At 40.4% G+C, this 17,081-nt stretch overlaps 1 protein-coding gene across 1 annotated transcript in view; it reads left to right on the top strand.

Annotated features, from left to right (window-relative positions):
- MGAT5 (mannosyl (alpha-1,6-)-glycoprotein beta-1,6-N-acetyl-glucosaminyltransferase) overlaps positions 1-17,081 on the top strand; it is a 217,426-nt gene that overhangs the window by 65,708 nt on the left and 134,637 nt on the right. The window contains exons 3-4 of the mRNA XM_008069436.1: positions 1,382-1,458; positions 2,487-2,576. Coding sequence (XP_008067627.1) covers positions 1,382-1,458; positions 2,487-2,576 — 167 coding nt within the window. The remainder of the gene's footprint in view (positions 1-1,381; positions 1,459-2,486; positions 2,577-17,081) is intronic.

Genomic DNA, 17,081 nt, shown 5'->3' on the forward strand with positions numbered 1-17,081 from the left:
ATGTGTGAAATAGTCACCAACATGCATTGCAGGTTCACTGATACATGTTGTGCATTAGTAGTTTGTTTGATGTCTTCCACCTGTTTTTCTATTTGAACAGACAATGCAGTCTCTTTTTTTCCCCATATTAATAATACATAATTTATTGTGCAGTCTATACACCACTGTGAAAACTCTTCACACATTCTCTTTCTATATAACGCCAGCTGATTTTTTTTTTACATATATATCAGTATATATTCCCTCTATTTGCTTTTTCATGCAGCTTGAATGGAAAACTTCAAGGAAACATATGTTTTTGAAAAATTTGCTCTGGCATAAGTTTGTCCTATATAATCAGCAATCACTTTATGTCCCCCAAGAGGGGACATCCAAGTGGTTTGCTAGATTTATGGTGTCCCCTCAGAGGGGACATCTGAGTACAAAAGGTTAGAATTTTTTTAAATTGTCATATAATAATTGCACATATTTATGGGATACATCATGATGTAATACGTAAAATGTATAGTGATCAGATCAGGGTAATTAGCATATCCATCATGGCAAACATCATTTTTTTTACTGCTAGATAGAAGGAATAAATTCTAGTGTTCTATAATACTGTGGGATGACTTTACTTAACAATATATAGTTCCAAATAGCTAGGACGAGAATATTGGATGTTTTTATTACAAAAAATTGACTGCAAGTTTCTTGAAGGCATTTGTTCTAGTTTTGACTCTGCAGTTGCAAGGTATAGGAACCCACTGAGCTAGCTAATACAAAGGGAGTTGTGAGGAAATATTTAAAGCAGTAAGGAGACCTTCATGGAAAGCTAAGAACTGGGTCTGTACAAAGCTGTACCTCAGGGAACCAGAGCAGGATTTCCTAAGAATGGCGCAGATCCATCTTGTGCCTCTCTGCTCCATTGTACTCCAGCGCTAGTCACCTATCCCTCTCCTGCTGGCTTCCTTAGCTCATGCACATGTTTTCCGAGGTCTGCTCATGACCTCAGCTTGCCTGCAGAGCCTAGAGGGACTCTGCCAGCCCTGGTGGACCCTCCTAATCTCATGGCTTAATTCCCTGTTCCCTACTTGTTTGGTTTCTCAGTTTATCGGTTGCAAATTGCCAAGCAAGCACTCTGGTTGGCCTTCCTAACCCGTTTGAGCTGGGCTATACATGTTGTAGGTCTCTGGCCAGCCTGTAGGTAGGCTATCCTCAGGTCAGTCCTTACTGCAGACCAATCAGATATGTTTGGAGATAGAGGGGCTCCGTGGGTTACAGCAGAGTAGCTAACACAGACATTTCTTTTTGATTTCTCTCCCTGTTTCTCAGCTTACAACAACGTTTGGCTTGTGTTCTACAGACTTCATGGTACCTTGTTGTTTTCTGTTCTTTACAGATATCATTAACGGAGCTCAAGAAAAATGTGTATTGCCTCCTATGGATGGCTATCCCCACTGTGAGGGGAAGATCAAGGTAAGGCAGAAGATACGTGGGTTCATTTTCATCATCCCCGATCTGCACTAACACCTCCTCCTTTCCCCTTTCCTCCCTTTTCCTTACCAGTGATACAAATGAGCAAGTGAGCCCTTGAAGCAGGTCATTTAAAGGGTGACTCGGTCCTGCCAGCTTAGACTGTGGCCATGACAACCCTCCTCTGCCTATGCCAACTCCATGGGGCTGGTCAGCAATAACTCTCACTGGTCAGCCTGAGAGACACTGGGTGTTTCAGGTTCCTGGTGTGTCTTTAAAGCTCTCCTCTCTTCTCTCTTTTCCAGCCTTCATCAGATGATCCTTTGAGGACCAAGGACAAGGAGCTGCCCTTATTTAGTGTCCAATTCTCATCTCCCCAAGTCCCCAGAGGTCTCCAAATTGTGGTTTAAATGCCACTGTTATATTAGTGCTTGAGTATCTACTTGGCTGCTGTTGTAGTCTTTTTTTTTTTTTGAATTGAAGTTGTTTTACTCTTAACATTAAAACTCCTGTTTGTATGGCCTACCCTTGTGGATACTTCTACCTCCTCTGTAGTTTTCAGGGAAAAGTTGTTGGTTCAGGTATGCAGTTAGGATGGTGAGGCCAATACCAGAAGCGTTTTTATGATCTTCTTGTGGGCCAGAGGTAAACATTCACTCATGCCCTGGTTCACATGGTCTGCATCCCAGGTGCTGGGCTCTGGGCTGTTGCAACTGTAGTTTCCAGAGGGGATGTAGATGCCAGAGTCCAACTCGTAGTCATTGCCTCTCCTGGGCTTTATTGTCTGATGTGTTTCAGGACCTCACTCCACTCTCGCACGTCTGCTTAAGGGCCTGCTCAAGCCCATGTCTACCTGTTGTTCATCCAGGAGCTGAGTTGAGCATGTGGTTATCCTGACCTCAGCTCAGTTCCTTAGGCCACAGCTTGAGCCGTTCACCCCATCTTCACCTTTTACTTTCCCCATCACCAGAGTGCAGGGGCCCTGAGAACAGCCACTCAGAGATGTTCTTATCTGACTCTTATTGTTTCAGTGGATGAAAGACATGTGGCGTTCAGATCCCTGCTACGCAGACTACGGAGTGGATGGGTCCACCTGCTCTTTTTTTATTTACCTCAGTGAGGTGAGTAGCTTCTTGTGGCTCCTGGGGGTGGATGTCACTGGTAAGACTGTTATGTAGCTGAGCCTAGAGTTTGAAAAGCTTTACGATATGTGTTGTTTTTTCTCTCAGTGTCCTGTGGTTCCTTTCTTCATTACTTTCTCCACCTACTCAAGCAGGATACTTGTTTGTTTTCCTTGAGGGGAAGAACAATCCGAGTTATCTGTTTACTTTTTTTTTCTTCAGTTTTTTATTGTGGTGAAATATACATCACATGAGATGTGCCATCTTAACAATCTTCAAATGTACAGTTCAATGACGTTAAGTATATTCATATTACTGTGCGGCCATCACCACCACTCATCTCCAGAATTCTTTTCCTCTTGCAAAACTTAAACTCATTAAACACTAGCTTCCCATTCACCCTCCTCCCATTCCTTAGCAACCACCATTCTGCTGTCTGTCTCTGAATCTGAGTGCTCCGGATATTCCATATACATAGAATCACGCAGTATTTGTACTTTTGTGACTTATTTTACTTAGCATAATGTCTTCAAGGTTCATCCAAGTTGTAACATGTATTAGAATTTTTGGTAAGGCTGAATAACATTCCTTTGTAATATGCATCACATTTTGCTTATCTGGTCATCCATCAGTGGACACCTGCATTGCTCCTACCTTTTGGTTATTGTGACTAATGTTGCTATGAACATGGGTATACAAATATCTCTTTAAGACCCTGCTTTCATTTCTCTTGGGAATACACCCAGAAGTGGAATTGCTGGATTATAGGGTAATTGTATTTTTAACCTTTGAGGAATTGTCATACTGTTTTACACAGCATCTGCTTCATTTTACATTTTCACCAAAAGTGCACAAGGGTTTCAGTATCTCCGTATTCTCACCAGCACTTGTTATTTTCTGAGCTTAAAAAAATATAATTTAGGGAAGGGAAGGTCATTCAGCTTGAGTTGGTAGAAGGAAAATATCAGGAAAAGCCCTGGGTTGGTCAAAAAGAGAGGTGAATTTTTTTAAAAACTGAATTTAAAAAAAAATGCAGGAGTAAGTTAAGTAAATGAGGACAGACATATATTCCAGGCAGAGAAACAACATAGGCAAAGTCATAGTATCAAGAAATGATGTGATACATAAGTCTAAGTAGTTGGAAAACATTGACTTGTAAATGCAAAGTAGAAAGTGGCAGGAACTATTCACATAGGGATGCTACTTTGGGAAGCCCTGGACACTGTACCAAAACCTGGGGATGTGGGCAGGACCTTCTAGATGCAGATAGGCTCCACCATCTCCCTATCCTCTATGCTGTCAACATCCTCATCCATGCAACAATGGAATTCAATGTAATTGAAGCTTCTGCTATTTTTTGAATTCTCCCAGTAACACTCAATAGGTTGATAGCATTGTGGGTCCATGCATATGCATGTCTGTAGAGGTCATTCCCTTTGTCAGTACATACACGCTCAGTTTTGTATCTTGCAGTATAGGTAAACACGTGAGAGCTCTTGTCTTTCAGAGCTTCTTTCTCCCTCATGAGGACATGACCTTTGTACTCTGAATTCTCAGCTTGGGATCAGGTAGTGCTGTTTTATGAATTCCCTTCAGGAAATGTCCTTGCTGTGCACAAGCAGCCTGCAGGGGGTGCAAAGCAGGACCAAGAGCATGGTCCAGATCTCAGAGAGGTTGTTATCTCAGTGACCAGGGCCACCTTATTCAAATTCAGTATTCAGGTCACTAGTTATCGTGGGGATCAGTATGTGGATCTGAAGAGAAGAAGAATCTGTGCTCTTCTCCTTTTCTTAGAGCCCAAGTGTTTACCAGTTTATTATAAGGGATACAGCGTAGGAACAGCCAGGTGGAAGAGATGCATACATAGGGCACGGGTATGTCCCCATAGCCTATGTTCCATGCTCCTCCCAGCACCTCCATGTGTTCAGCCCTCAGAAAGCTCCTGTTTTCTTAATAGTCACCATCCTACTGAGTATGAGGTGGTATCTCATTGTGGTTTTGGTTTGCATTTCCTTAATTATTATAATATTGAAAATCTTGTCATGTTCTTGTTGGCTGAATTAGCAATTTATTGAAAGGTAAGTTACTTTTACCTTATTTTTTTCCTTTTTATCTGTGCTTCATTTTCATTGGTGCCCTTGAATTTAAATCGTAGCTTTTTTGTTTTTAAGTGTTACAGAGCATTTTATGGACAACATGGGGATTTGTTACAGGCTTCAGTGATTTCCATTTCACCATCAGGAAAATCAAAGGGGTGGGGAAATGTTAAGACTTTATCCAGGGCTCACACTACAGGGAAGAACCTTGTAAGGAATCAAAACCTGTTGGCTTCCCCTCTCAGATGCAGGCAGCCCTGGGGTATCACGAAACAGGTGCTGGCTAATTCAGAGGATTTGCCTGGCAGGTCTTCTGCTGCCACTTCTTTTTATTCTGTATCCTTGCCCTCATTTGGGGGTGATATTGCTGTTGTCATTTGAATAATAGCTCTCTGGTAATGCCATGCAGGAAGGGGGGCGTCAGGTAAATGTTTAGACTCGGTTAAATGTTTTGCTATAGTTTTTCTTGGGGGATTCAGATGCCTCTTCTGTGTCTTAAGGTAACAGGGACAGCTTCTTTGGGGGACAGAGGTCAAACCAGCGTTTAGGTTATAGGGCACGTGACCCTAGATTCTATGGGTTTTACCTCTCTCCTAGACCATTACCTCTCTTTCCTCAGTACATTCAAGTAAGATTTTTTTTTTAAAAGGTTGTTCCATGGCTGTCCTGAAATCTCAGAGCTAATGATAGTTGAAACACCTATTAGAAATTAAAAGCACTGAGAGTTGGGTGTGTGATGTTCCTCATTAGCAAGCTGCTGGCAAATTGATTTTGCAGCATTTATTTGAGTGTGTTTCTGGTTTCTGGCTTGGGTGGCCTGTGGCCTACCTTTTCATTTCCTTCTTCAGAGGAGTAAGGCCCGGGGCCATTGGTGAACTTTCACTCTAGTGAGAAGTCAATTAGAGGTACCTCTCCTGCCCTGAGGAAAAGGTTTCTCATTCAGTTTAATTTTTAAAAGTTTGCTTCCCATTTCCACTTAGATAGATTTAGCCAGAGTCCAACTGGGCTCCATGATTGACAAGCTGGGCTAATTTCACGCCTTTCTAAGCATTTGTACATTGGGGAATAATGTAGAGGTAGAGGATTTTACATACCCATTCCAACCTCTTCCATCTCCTGGACCAGAGCTGAGAAAGTATAGGCCGTGGTCTAGACTGAAGGGACTGCAATTATTCCTCACCTCTTTGCCCTTCCTTTGATCACCAGTGAAGGAAGGATATGGCTAAGAGGAGAGAAAAGTGAGATTCTGGGGAAGGGAAACTGAGAGGAATATGGAGCAGACCTGGCTTTAAAAAAGATCTGATGGGTCCACATATACTTATTACCAGAGGCTGTGTGTTTCATTTCGGAACCTTAACTATTTTTTTCTCTTGGTGTTTTTGTTGTGGTTGTTCAGCTGAATTCAGTTCAGTGAGCAATTATTAACCATCCTTTGTATTCAGTGATTGTCAACAATTAATGAAAACTCATTTGCTTGGCATTCATCTTCTTAAGAGAGGCAGATGGAAGAGGAAGAAAGGATGCAGGTCAGTGAGCAGGAAGGGGTGGAGATAACCAGGAGCCTTTTTTTCCAGTTGTAATCTGAAAATAACCCCAGATCTCTTGGTTTTAACATAATTTCCATGTTATCATAGCATCGTAATATATAGTCTCTGAGAGAGCAGAATTTCACCAGTATGGTCACTTCAATAGGAATACTGTCTTGTAGCCTTACACCTGACTTCAGCTTCTATTTCTCCTGTCCTCTAAGCGCTATGATTTTAGAATAGTTACTTAACCTTTTGTGTCTTGGACTTTTTACTTTATAAAAGGATAGTGTTAATTGTGTTTGTTTTAAAAGGCCCCCTACCTTGAGGATGTTATGCTGATTCCTGAGTTTACATGGGAGTATACTTAGAGTAGAACCTGGAAGATAAAAGACACTCAACAAACAAAACTGACATTTGTATAGTTTTTAATGTTGTCATTATTTGAGGAAAGTTGTGGGTGTTACTTAGCCTCCGACATTATATGTGGGACCTTGGCTCCACTTTAAAATAATTTCTGGTTCTCATTCACCAATCTAATTTAATTTTAGACTCTTTGACTTCTGGTAAGGTAGAAATTCAGCTGTTCCCCATGGCTCCCCCATCCCCCTTTTTTAAATTGACAAATATTATGTATTTGTAGAATACAGCTTGATGTTTGGTGAACATCTTCGCCATTTCCACTGAAGAATGGCGAAATCAAGTTCACTGCCCTTTCATTACTTCACAAAATTATTTATTTGTGGTGAGAACACTTTCCCTTGACTCCTTTTTTTCTGGATATGATCCTTACATTTGCATTGAAACCAGGAGCTGGATATATGGTGCCAGTGTACCTCTACCATTGTTAATGTGAAATTAGAGCTGTTTTCCAAAACCAATTAATTCCCTTCTAGTATTTTCTAAATCCTTGACAATATCTGTGGTTTTGCAGCAGCTGTATGTTAGTCCAGTTTTGTGGGGGGTTTTCTTTCTCCGTCTTGGAACTTTCCTTATTCTATTACTTCATTTCTTGCTGAAGCCTGTTTATTTCCTGTATCATATGTCAGGTTTCTCTTGTAATTGGGAAGATGATTGAGAGGGACATCTTCGTTTGACTTGTTCACTTGATCAATACACGCACCAGTGACTTTTATTCTATTCTTAATCCTTATTGAAAGAGCCCATTTTTGTTTTGATCTATGTTTAGCATCAGAACTTTGACAGATACCCAAAGGACATGAAATAAAATATATCTCATGTAGTCAGTCACCAGCTGAACTGAAGTGTTTAGATTCAGACCCATCTTAGGAGATGCTACTCTTCCTTCATTTTTCTTTCCCATAGTTGTCTGAGTGTACCAACGTCTGCTGAATTGTGGGATTATAAACTTCTACTTCTATCCTCACCAGCTTATAGTCTACAAATCTTTTTTGGTTAAAACCCCAGGAGGTAAAGCCACTAAGTTTCCCCTTACAATTATCCTCACAACTGCTTGTTATCTCTGTCTGACACTGTTCTAGGGACAGTAGAGATAAGACCTGAGTCATTGCTCTTGTTTGGGGGTGAGGCTTTGGGAGCCAGATAAAAGAAAAATGAAACATAATTGAGCCCCACTGTATGCCAGATCCCTTAAATACAGTACTACACCATTTTATATAAGGGACTAGAACATCGAGGATTTTGATATCCACGGAGGTCCTGAAACAAATCCCCCACCGATTCAGAGGGCCAGCTCTGCACAATCTCATTTAAATATCTCACCAGCTCTAGTGGGTAATGAGGAGCCAAGTTACAAACAACTCAGAGAGGTCAAGGCGCTCAGCCCCCAAATCTTGCCCTTTTCATTACTGTTATCTCCATGAAGAAGGAAAACTGAACTCGGGTGGCTAACTTATAGCCATTGACTTTACATTTAGTACTTAAATCCACTTGTGTATGAAATATGGTTCTAATTTAGCTAGCTTCAATTGATCGATCTTCATTGCTTGTTTTCTAATTCTCCATACTTTCAATACACTATCCCAAAAAAGAGAAACACCATCAAAACTTCTGAGGATATAACTCATGAAAAACAGGTGTCAGCCATTCCAAGTTGTGAATGGATGTTATAGAAGTGAGTGAATGATTCATTAGGCAGTCTTGTATTTCCAGAACATCAGGCAGTTCGTTTTCTGTATCTGTTTTTGTGAGCCATGTAACTACTCCTGTTATAGAGACAAGGTCCTATAAAGTAATTACTCTGAATGTCATTGTTTCAGGTATATTAACTTAGCTGTCTGCAGAGTCTTTTACTGCTATCAGCTTTTACAAAATTTAGAATGAATTTCTTCACCTCTATTGATATTATGGTGATAGATGATGCTGATCTATTTGACACCCACACATCTTTTTCTTTTTACTCAGTTGTTCCAGAAGCTAGCAAGCATCATGCTTTCCAGACTTCTTAATCTGTGCTTTTCTTGTAAGCACTTCAGTTGCCATTGCAAGTAGAGCTGCTCTGAAATAATCAAATTGCCCAGTGATTGACTGCTAGATCTTACGATGTGTACAAGCTGTTGCTTCAAATGCCAATTTGGCCTGCATGCATGAGAGTGTACATGACTCCCTCACAAAGGAACAAAAGAAGCAGTTTCATGCCTTACTCATCAATCTGTTTCCTATATTTTATGAACAATAGGCATAAAGGTCTTTGCCTCTTTCCATTCTCCCTTGGCAATATGTAAAACTAATATTGGCTGAGCATGCTATTAACCTTGAGTTTAAATTCAGCGTACTTAATCCCTTGATTAATGCCAAGATTAATGCCCAACAGGAAAGGTTGAAAGCTTAAATGTTTGTGAATGCGAGCATGAAATGAAATCCTAATAACCAGTACAATGATTTGGATTTATGAGCTGTGTTGGCTGCTAAAGATAACTTGGAAATGGTCTTGCACAGCCTAATTTGTCAAAGTGGGCAGTGATAAAGAATTGACTGTTTAGGTTGCAGGAGAAAACCTGAATGAAAAAAACATAACGAACGTTTTGGGGTGGGTCAGAGAGTCCTTTAAAAATATCACCAGACTGTTGCCTGAGAATACCAACACATACCTATTAGATGTTTAGCTGTTTGAGATAGGAAATTCACTTTCCATAAGATAACACTTCTGGGCAGTAAAGGAGTGGCAGAGATTTATGATCATGTTCTTTTCACTTTCTGTGTTCAGCCTTTATTGGTATCTTTTTTCATCTATGTGTATTTGTTGCTCTTATTGCCTGAGTTCTAAGACATCCTTAGAAAAAAGATTTTTTAAAAACAATCCTGAGTTTACGGAACTGTATTTGTCAGTCAGCCTAACTGATCTCAGTTCTCTCCCCCTTAGCCTCTACGCTCTCTGAAGTTGTTCTTTTTTTTTTTTTTGAGTTGGAGTCTCACTCTGTCACCCAGACTGGAGTGCAGTGGCCACTCCCAGCCACCGCAGCCTCGACCTGCTGGGCTCCAGCGATCCTTCCGCCTCAGCCTTCCAAGTAGCCGGAATTATAGGCATGCGCTACCACACCCAGCTGATTTTTGATTTATTGTAGAGATGAGGTCTTGCTGCCCAGGCAGGTCTCGAACCCGCGGGCTCAGGCAATCCACTCACCTCAGCCTCCCAAAGGCGCGGGATTACAGGCTGAGCCACCGAGCCCGGCTTAGACCCTCTTCTGCTTCATTATTTGGAAACAAAACTCAAACACCATGTCATCAATTAGTGTTTCAGTATGTATCTTTAAAAGATACTCTTTTAAAACATAGTACACTATTCCCATTTCAATTGCTAATAATACTTTATATCTGAAAATTAACACATTTCCTTAATATCAGATTAATATTCATATTTCTGGGTCATATAAATTCAAGTTTATTTGAACTGGATTTTAAGTAAAGACTTTAAGTTGCAGCTGTTCGTATCTCTAAACTCTTTTAATTTTTGGTTCCCTTTCATCTCTTATTTTTCCTCCTTGAAATTTTTTTGTTGAAGAAACTGCTTCATTTGCCTTAAAGAGTTTGTCTTATTCTGAATTTTGATGGTTACATCCTGTGTTATTGTATAACCTGGTTCTCTGTCCCTTGAATTTCCAGTAAATTGATAGTTAGAGCAGAGGCTTGATGAAACTAAGACTTTATTGTTTTTCAAGATGCTTCATGGACGATGGCAATATATACTTCTGTCGGGAGCTGGTATGTGGTCATCCTCAGAGATTGTTCATATTGGAAATCTTTATTTCCCAGAGACCAGTATTTTTTTTTCTTTGTTTACTTGCATGTTTTTTGGCTTTTATTATCATTGTGAAGTCATTGATTAAAACATATTTGAGATGTTTGAGTCATTGCAATTATTTTCTTACTGATTCTCAAATTATCCTGCTTTAGCCAGTGAGAATCTATTCATACTGCCTTTTGAGTCCTTTTAACATGAATGGTGGTTTTTAATAGTTTTCTTGCTCTGTGGTATGACAAGATCTTTCAGGTTCATCTTGTACAATTCCTGCGTAGGCCTGGAACTAGCCATTTTTCTAGGGACCCTCTTAATGAGAAATAATGCTTAGGGGACCCAATCTAGGTGGGACGTTCATTGCTCTTGAGTTTTTTCTGGGTGCTAGGGATACAATAATGAACAAACGTTTCTTATTAAGATTGTGTTTTATGAGAGGAGACAGCCAGCAACATCACATGCCAAAAAGAGAAATTAAAGAGGGGACAAGAAGTGCTTATGAGAAGTGATGATGTCAGTTGTGGATAGAGTGGTCAGGGTAAACCCTACTGAGAAGGTGAGGGAATGATGTTTGAATACCTATTTGAAGGCAGTGAGGAGGGGGTGAGAGGTGCAGACATCTGACAGAGATGCTTAGCAAGGCAGTAAGAACAGCAAGTGCAAGGGTCTTGGGGTGACCATCAACATCCAGGATTGGCAAAATGTACAAGGAAAGTCATCTCCAGAGAGATTTTTGTCTCTTTTGTTCTCACATACAGTGGCACATGTATTTATTGAATGCATGAGTCTATTCAAAGCACTTAAAAAATAGGCAGTAGCTTTTTGTTGTTCTGAGTGCATAACCTTTCTAGCTATAACATTTCTAATTTTGAAAAAATGTCATTGTAAAACTTGTTTCATGAAGCCGGTGCATTTTGAGCACTTATTAATAAGTGTAATATATATATAGTAGTCCTCCCATTTCCACGAGGATACATTCTAAGACCCTCAGTAGATGCCTGAAACTTAGGTAATACAAACCCTGCATATACTATGATTTTTCCTTCTTCACACTTTATGGCTTCTCTTTGACATATCTGAATTTCTAGCATCACTTCTTTTGCACTTTGGGGCCATTATTAAGTAAAATGAGGATTCTTTTTTTTTTTTTTTCCTTTTTCTATTTCTTTTTCTCACTCTGTCGCCTAGGAATGTAGTGGCACACTCACGGCCACCCCAGCATCTACCTGCTGGGCTACGGCGATCCTTCCACTTCAGCCTCCCAAGTAGCTGGAACTACAGGCTCCTGCTGCCATGCCCGGCTAAGTTTTTATTTGTTGTAGAGACAAGGTCTCGCCAAGTTGCCGGGACTGGTCTCAAACCCGCGGGTTCAGGCAATCCACTCGCTTCAGCCTCCCAAAGTGCTGGGATTATAGGCTGAGCCACCAAGCCCGACCAAAATGATGATTCTTGGACATGAGCACAGTGATGCCTTAGAAGGCTACTAAGTGACGAATGGGTAGGAAGTGTCTAGAGTGTGGAGCCGCTGGCATGAAGGATGACTCCAGTCTTGGGTGGGATGCAGCAGGAAGCCGCAAGGTTTCATCACACTACTTATAATTTGCATAATGTAAATTTTTGAGCCGCCTCGGCTCGGTGGCTCAGCCAGTAATCCGCGCCTTTGGGAGGCTGAGGTGAGTGGATTGCCTGAGCCCACGGGTTCGAGCCCCGCCTGGGCAGGGGAGACTTCATCTCTACAATAAATAAAACAAAACTTAGCTGGGCGTGGTAGGGTGTGCCTGTAGTTCCAGCTATTTGTAAGACTGAGGCGGAAGGATCACCAGAGCCCAGCAGGTCGAGGCTGCGGTAGCCAGGAGCGGCCACTGCACTCCAGTCTGGGCGACAGTGAGACTCCAACTCAAAAAAAAAAATTTTTTTTGAATTGCTTTTTTTTAGAATTTTCTACTTAATATTTTTGGACTGTGATTGACTGTGGGTAAATGAAACCTCAAAAAGCAAAACCACAGTTTTGGGGTAACTACTGTACTAGTCTCCGGTATATCTATAAGAGAGCATGAGGGAGCAGATTAGACTGTTAGAATGGAACAAGCCAATTGTATAAGAAGGCACAGCTTCCTTGTTCGTCTTTTATTTGGATTGTCACTTAGCATTATTTGCCTGGGTCTATGCTCCAGGCAAACTTGCACATTGAACACAAAAGAGGAGTTATCCCTGGTCTCTAGCACATGACTACCTCCTAAGACTGGGTGATTTCAATTGTGGACGTGTCTTCAGTGCAGATGCAGGCCAGATAGATGGGGCCAGTTTTGCCAGCATGCAATGGGAAGTGAGTCTCGTGAGAGTTGGTATAAGAAGCATCTCTGTACGTTATCTTTGTGGTTGGCTACAGGGCAATTAATTTGCTACCTCTCATGTATAAGGGACTTTTTTCCTCCTAAAATTTGGGATAGATTTTTGAAGTGGTGTCATCTCATTGGAGCCCCATTGGTTTTGTGGCCCACCGAAAACTTACTGCAGCGTATCTTTAAGTTCTGCCCCTTTGCTGAGCAGAACCATCATGGGTCGCTTCTATCCTTTGGCTGGCTTGCACGCTCTCTATCTCTCTCTCTTTTCTCTTCTAATTTCTCTCCCCCCCACTCTGATCTTTCTTTTGAGTTTTCAGCCTGGTTGCTCCTCACTGAGGTCAAGATGAAGCTTGCTTTGCCTACCTCAGTGTATTGTTGGAAGGTCCTTATCAAAAGAAAACAAAGTGCCACATAAGTGGAAAAGAGTGTTGTCATCCATCGTGAGTGTCTTTTGTGCTCAAATCATGTCTTTGGTTTATTTATTTGCTACTCAACAAACACTGATTGATTGCTGCTCGACAGACATTTAAACTAGGGATAGAGAGATGAACAGGACTCATCAAGTGTCTGTACTCAAGGAGTTTCCAATCAGATGGGAAGCAGATATTAATAGTAAACTGATAAATGAAATCCACAAGAGGTACAAACTGAGGGAAAATAAAGTAGAGTAAGGATGAAGAGGGACGAGGAAAGTGGGTCAGGGCAGGCTTTTCTGAGGAGAAGTTTGAGTATACTGTGGAAGGAAATAAGGGAGTAAGACATAGAAGGAAGAATGTTTCGGTAGAAAGAACAGCAAATGGACACACCCTGAGTTACCAAGTAAAATACAGGATACCCAGGGAAATTTTAATTTTAAATAAACAATGAATTTTTAAAAAATATAAGTATGTGACAAATATTGCGTAGGACATACTTATACTGAAACAAAAAATGTTTATCTCAGATTAAAATTTAATTGGGCATTCTTTTTCTTTTCTCCAAATCTGGCAACCCTACTGAGGTAGAAATAAATTTGGCACGTTTTTGGAAATGCAAGGAAATTGGCTCATATAGGGCAGGGTATATGAGGCAAATAGTGTAAGGGTTGGAGCCAGATTGTCTAAGATCTTGGTATAAATGCTGGGTTCTATTCTGAGTGCAGTGAGAAGCCATTCCAATGCTTGAGTATCTGTAGAATGTGATCCAATTTAGGCTTTAAAAATGATAGCTTCTGCTATGCAGAACAAATGATAGGACAAGAGTTGGAAGCCAGAGGTATTATTTTCATTAACCTTACAGTACTTCTGCACAGTAGGAGCATAATAAATCATTTTAAAGGATTTTCTTTAGAAGATTTAGGCAATAATCCTCTAGTATTGAAGATTGGACTAGGCTTATAGGACTGTAGGAACCAAAAGTTTGGTGTATAAGCTTCAAGAAGGGATTAAGTACACGCCCTTCGGGGCAAGATAGATGGTCTTTCAGTTGTTGGCTGTGTCCAGTCTGTGCCTCAGTGTCTTCATCTGGCATGATAATTAGCCTTTTCCAAAAGATTATTTGAAAGATCAAGTGAGATGATGTATGTAAAGAGTTTATTCTTGTGTTTGGCTTTTGGTACATTGCAGCTTTTGTTTTTATCCTTTCTCTCCCCACCTTGCTCTCCATACAAAACCATTCAGACAAGGAGTTGTGCCAAAATATTAATCAACTCAATTGTTTGGTGCAGAGGACTGGTCTAGATACTTACCACTTACATGAGCAGACATTTGCATTCCCTTTTGGAAACTCAAGAAAGTGGCGTAAGCAGGGGTTGACTTGGGGTAAAGGCACATGCAGGTTTTGTTTTGTTTTTTAGTATAGCCCTTAATAAGTAACTTTATTTGATATATCCTAAGTATAACAAATGTGTGTGTGTGCATATATAAGTCTAATCAGTGTGTCAAGTGAGTAGATATATGGTCAACTATATTCATTTGATGTAATCCAACTAGCCTAACAGGATGACATGAAATTCTCTTTCAGATCTTATAGAATAATAAAATTAAGAGGGTCACCCAATTCAACTCCTTCATTTTGTAAATGAGAAAACTTGAAAGCCAAATGGTTTCAGGGTACATGCCTAGTTATTTGCATACTTGGGCAGAAGCTCCATTTTGGCTGATCCGAGATATAGTCTTCTTTCCCCACTGAACATCTATTTTGTCCCTCACTAAGTGTGGCATTAAGGTGACTCTGATGTGTCCTAGTCAGGGTAGCAACAGATCTCAGTTGACTCCCAGTCTTGGCACTCACTAGAGGAGTTACATGGGCAGGTTTCCTTTAAGCCTTGGTTTTATTCCATGTCACATATTGATAGTACTCATGTCATAGGACCCTTTGAGGAATTAATTGATGTAACACATGCAAGTTTGTGGGTGTGTATATGTGTCTTAAGGGAGCCTGATATATTGTAAGCCTTCATTAAATGATAGTATGACTCCTTTACAAATTATTCTCTTAATTAATGTTCATTGCAAAAGATGATAATATGCAGATTAGCAAAAAAGAAGGAAATTTAAACCACCCATAAAACCATCATTCAGATATAATCTCAGACTTTTATTTAGCATTTTCCCATTTAGTTTTGCTTGCCCCTATCATCTGAAAAATACACCATAAAGTCCATAAGGGTTTGGATGAGTTTCTGGACAGCTGAATATGCGATGTGAAGGTTTCTGGAGGGAGTCGTGCCCAGAGAGAGCGTGGAAACTCTGCACCCTTTTCCCTGTACATTGCCCTATGCATCTTTTCATCAAGTGTTCAACTGTGTTTTTGGTAATAGCCATTACAATAAACCAGTAAACTTAAAAAAAATAGAAAAATATAGCATGAAGTCCTGTATGTCGGGGATTAGAACAAAACACTTTATATTAATCACAAAAGAAGACACCATAACAGAGTCATAAAATATTCTTTCAAAATAACAGAACATTATTCCTGAGAGTTTTGCCATAATATGCACTATACTTTGAATTTCCTGTTAGTTTTTGCAATAATTTCATTACTTCATCTTTTCCCCTTTAAACTCCAATTTGAGCAGTATATGTATCCTTAAATAAAATGAATTGCCTATCCTATGAATCTTGAAAATAAGTCTGACTAGTTAGAATATTAGGGATTCAGAGAATGCTTTGATTCACAGTGCTCATGATTAAATTGCATGATCTTTTTAGTTTAAAGAAGTTTAAATCACTAGGAGGAGGAATGTGAAAAACCAATTTGTTACATTTTATATATCTTTGATCAAGATCAGTGATTGATAATGACCCTTCCCATGGAATATGCATGGAAGTTCCAAAGTTCTAGCCTGACTGGTCTTTGTCTGTTTTTGCTGCCTCTTCATTTTGTGGTCTGAGGCTAGTGCACTAAAAAGATTAGTTCATGCCGTAGGAGTTTTCTCTTCAAATTGAAGGTTATTAGAGTAATGCTTCTGCTCCTCGATCAATTGTTGTGTGTGTGTTGCCATGAGCTCAGACGGTTTTCAATTCTTAGACTCACTGTAATGAAATATAGGCTACTTTTAAGGATGCCCAGTTGGTTCCCTGGGAGAGGGCATGAGGCAGCAGGGTTTGCCCAGGCTATAAAAGCTGGGCAGAGATGTGGTAGCCAATGGGAAGGCCCAGTGAGAGAGACCCCCCTCCAAGGGCAAATACAAATTCCTGTCCGCGAGAGAGAGCACCAGGAGCCACAGTTGGGAAAGTATGAAGGAAGGTGGCCACAGGCAGGTATAGAACACTAGGGTTCTGAGATCCAGAAGAGCTGTTCAAAATGGACTTAAAATAGCGCCACTTCCAGCTCAGAAAGGTGGTCTAGCTTTATTGGTCCTTGCTGGACAGGTGGGTTATACTCATTAAAGGACCCTGAACAGATCAAACAGAAGACAGAGTTAGAGATTAGGAGGGTTGAATTATTACCCTTGAGCAAGATTTTTCCTGAATGTTATTAATGGTGTTCTCATTTAGGAAAATGTTGCTCATTTGAGGGCTGTTTGTTTCTGTACTTGGAGTTATTGCCAGTGCTGGCTTTCTTCCAATCCTGATAATCCTCTGAGGTTTTGGAAAGAAAGAAATGCTTTGTTTTGTTTTTGTTTTTCCCCTCTCCCCATGGGGTAATTGGTTTATGTATAATTTAATTATTTTGGTTATCCGATCACTGAGTACAAAAACAACCTTAAAAACCCACCCTCCCATTCTGTGTTAAGATGTTCATAATCAACCAGGCTTGGTGGCTCAGCCTGTAATCCTGCGCCTTTGGGAGGCCGAGGTGAGTGGATTGCCTGAGCCCACGGGTTTGAGACCCGCCTG

This window comes from Carlito syrichta, unplaced genomic scaffold (assembly GCF_000164805.1).
Source record: "Carlito syrichta isolate Samal-C Ts95f unplaced genomic scaffold, Tarsius_syrichta-2.0.1 Scaffold312030, whole genome shotgun sequence".
NCBI classification, from domain to species: Eukaryota; Metazoa; Chordata; class Mammalia; order Primates; family Tarsiidae; genus Carlito; species Carlito syrichta.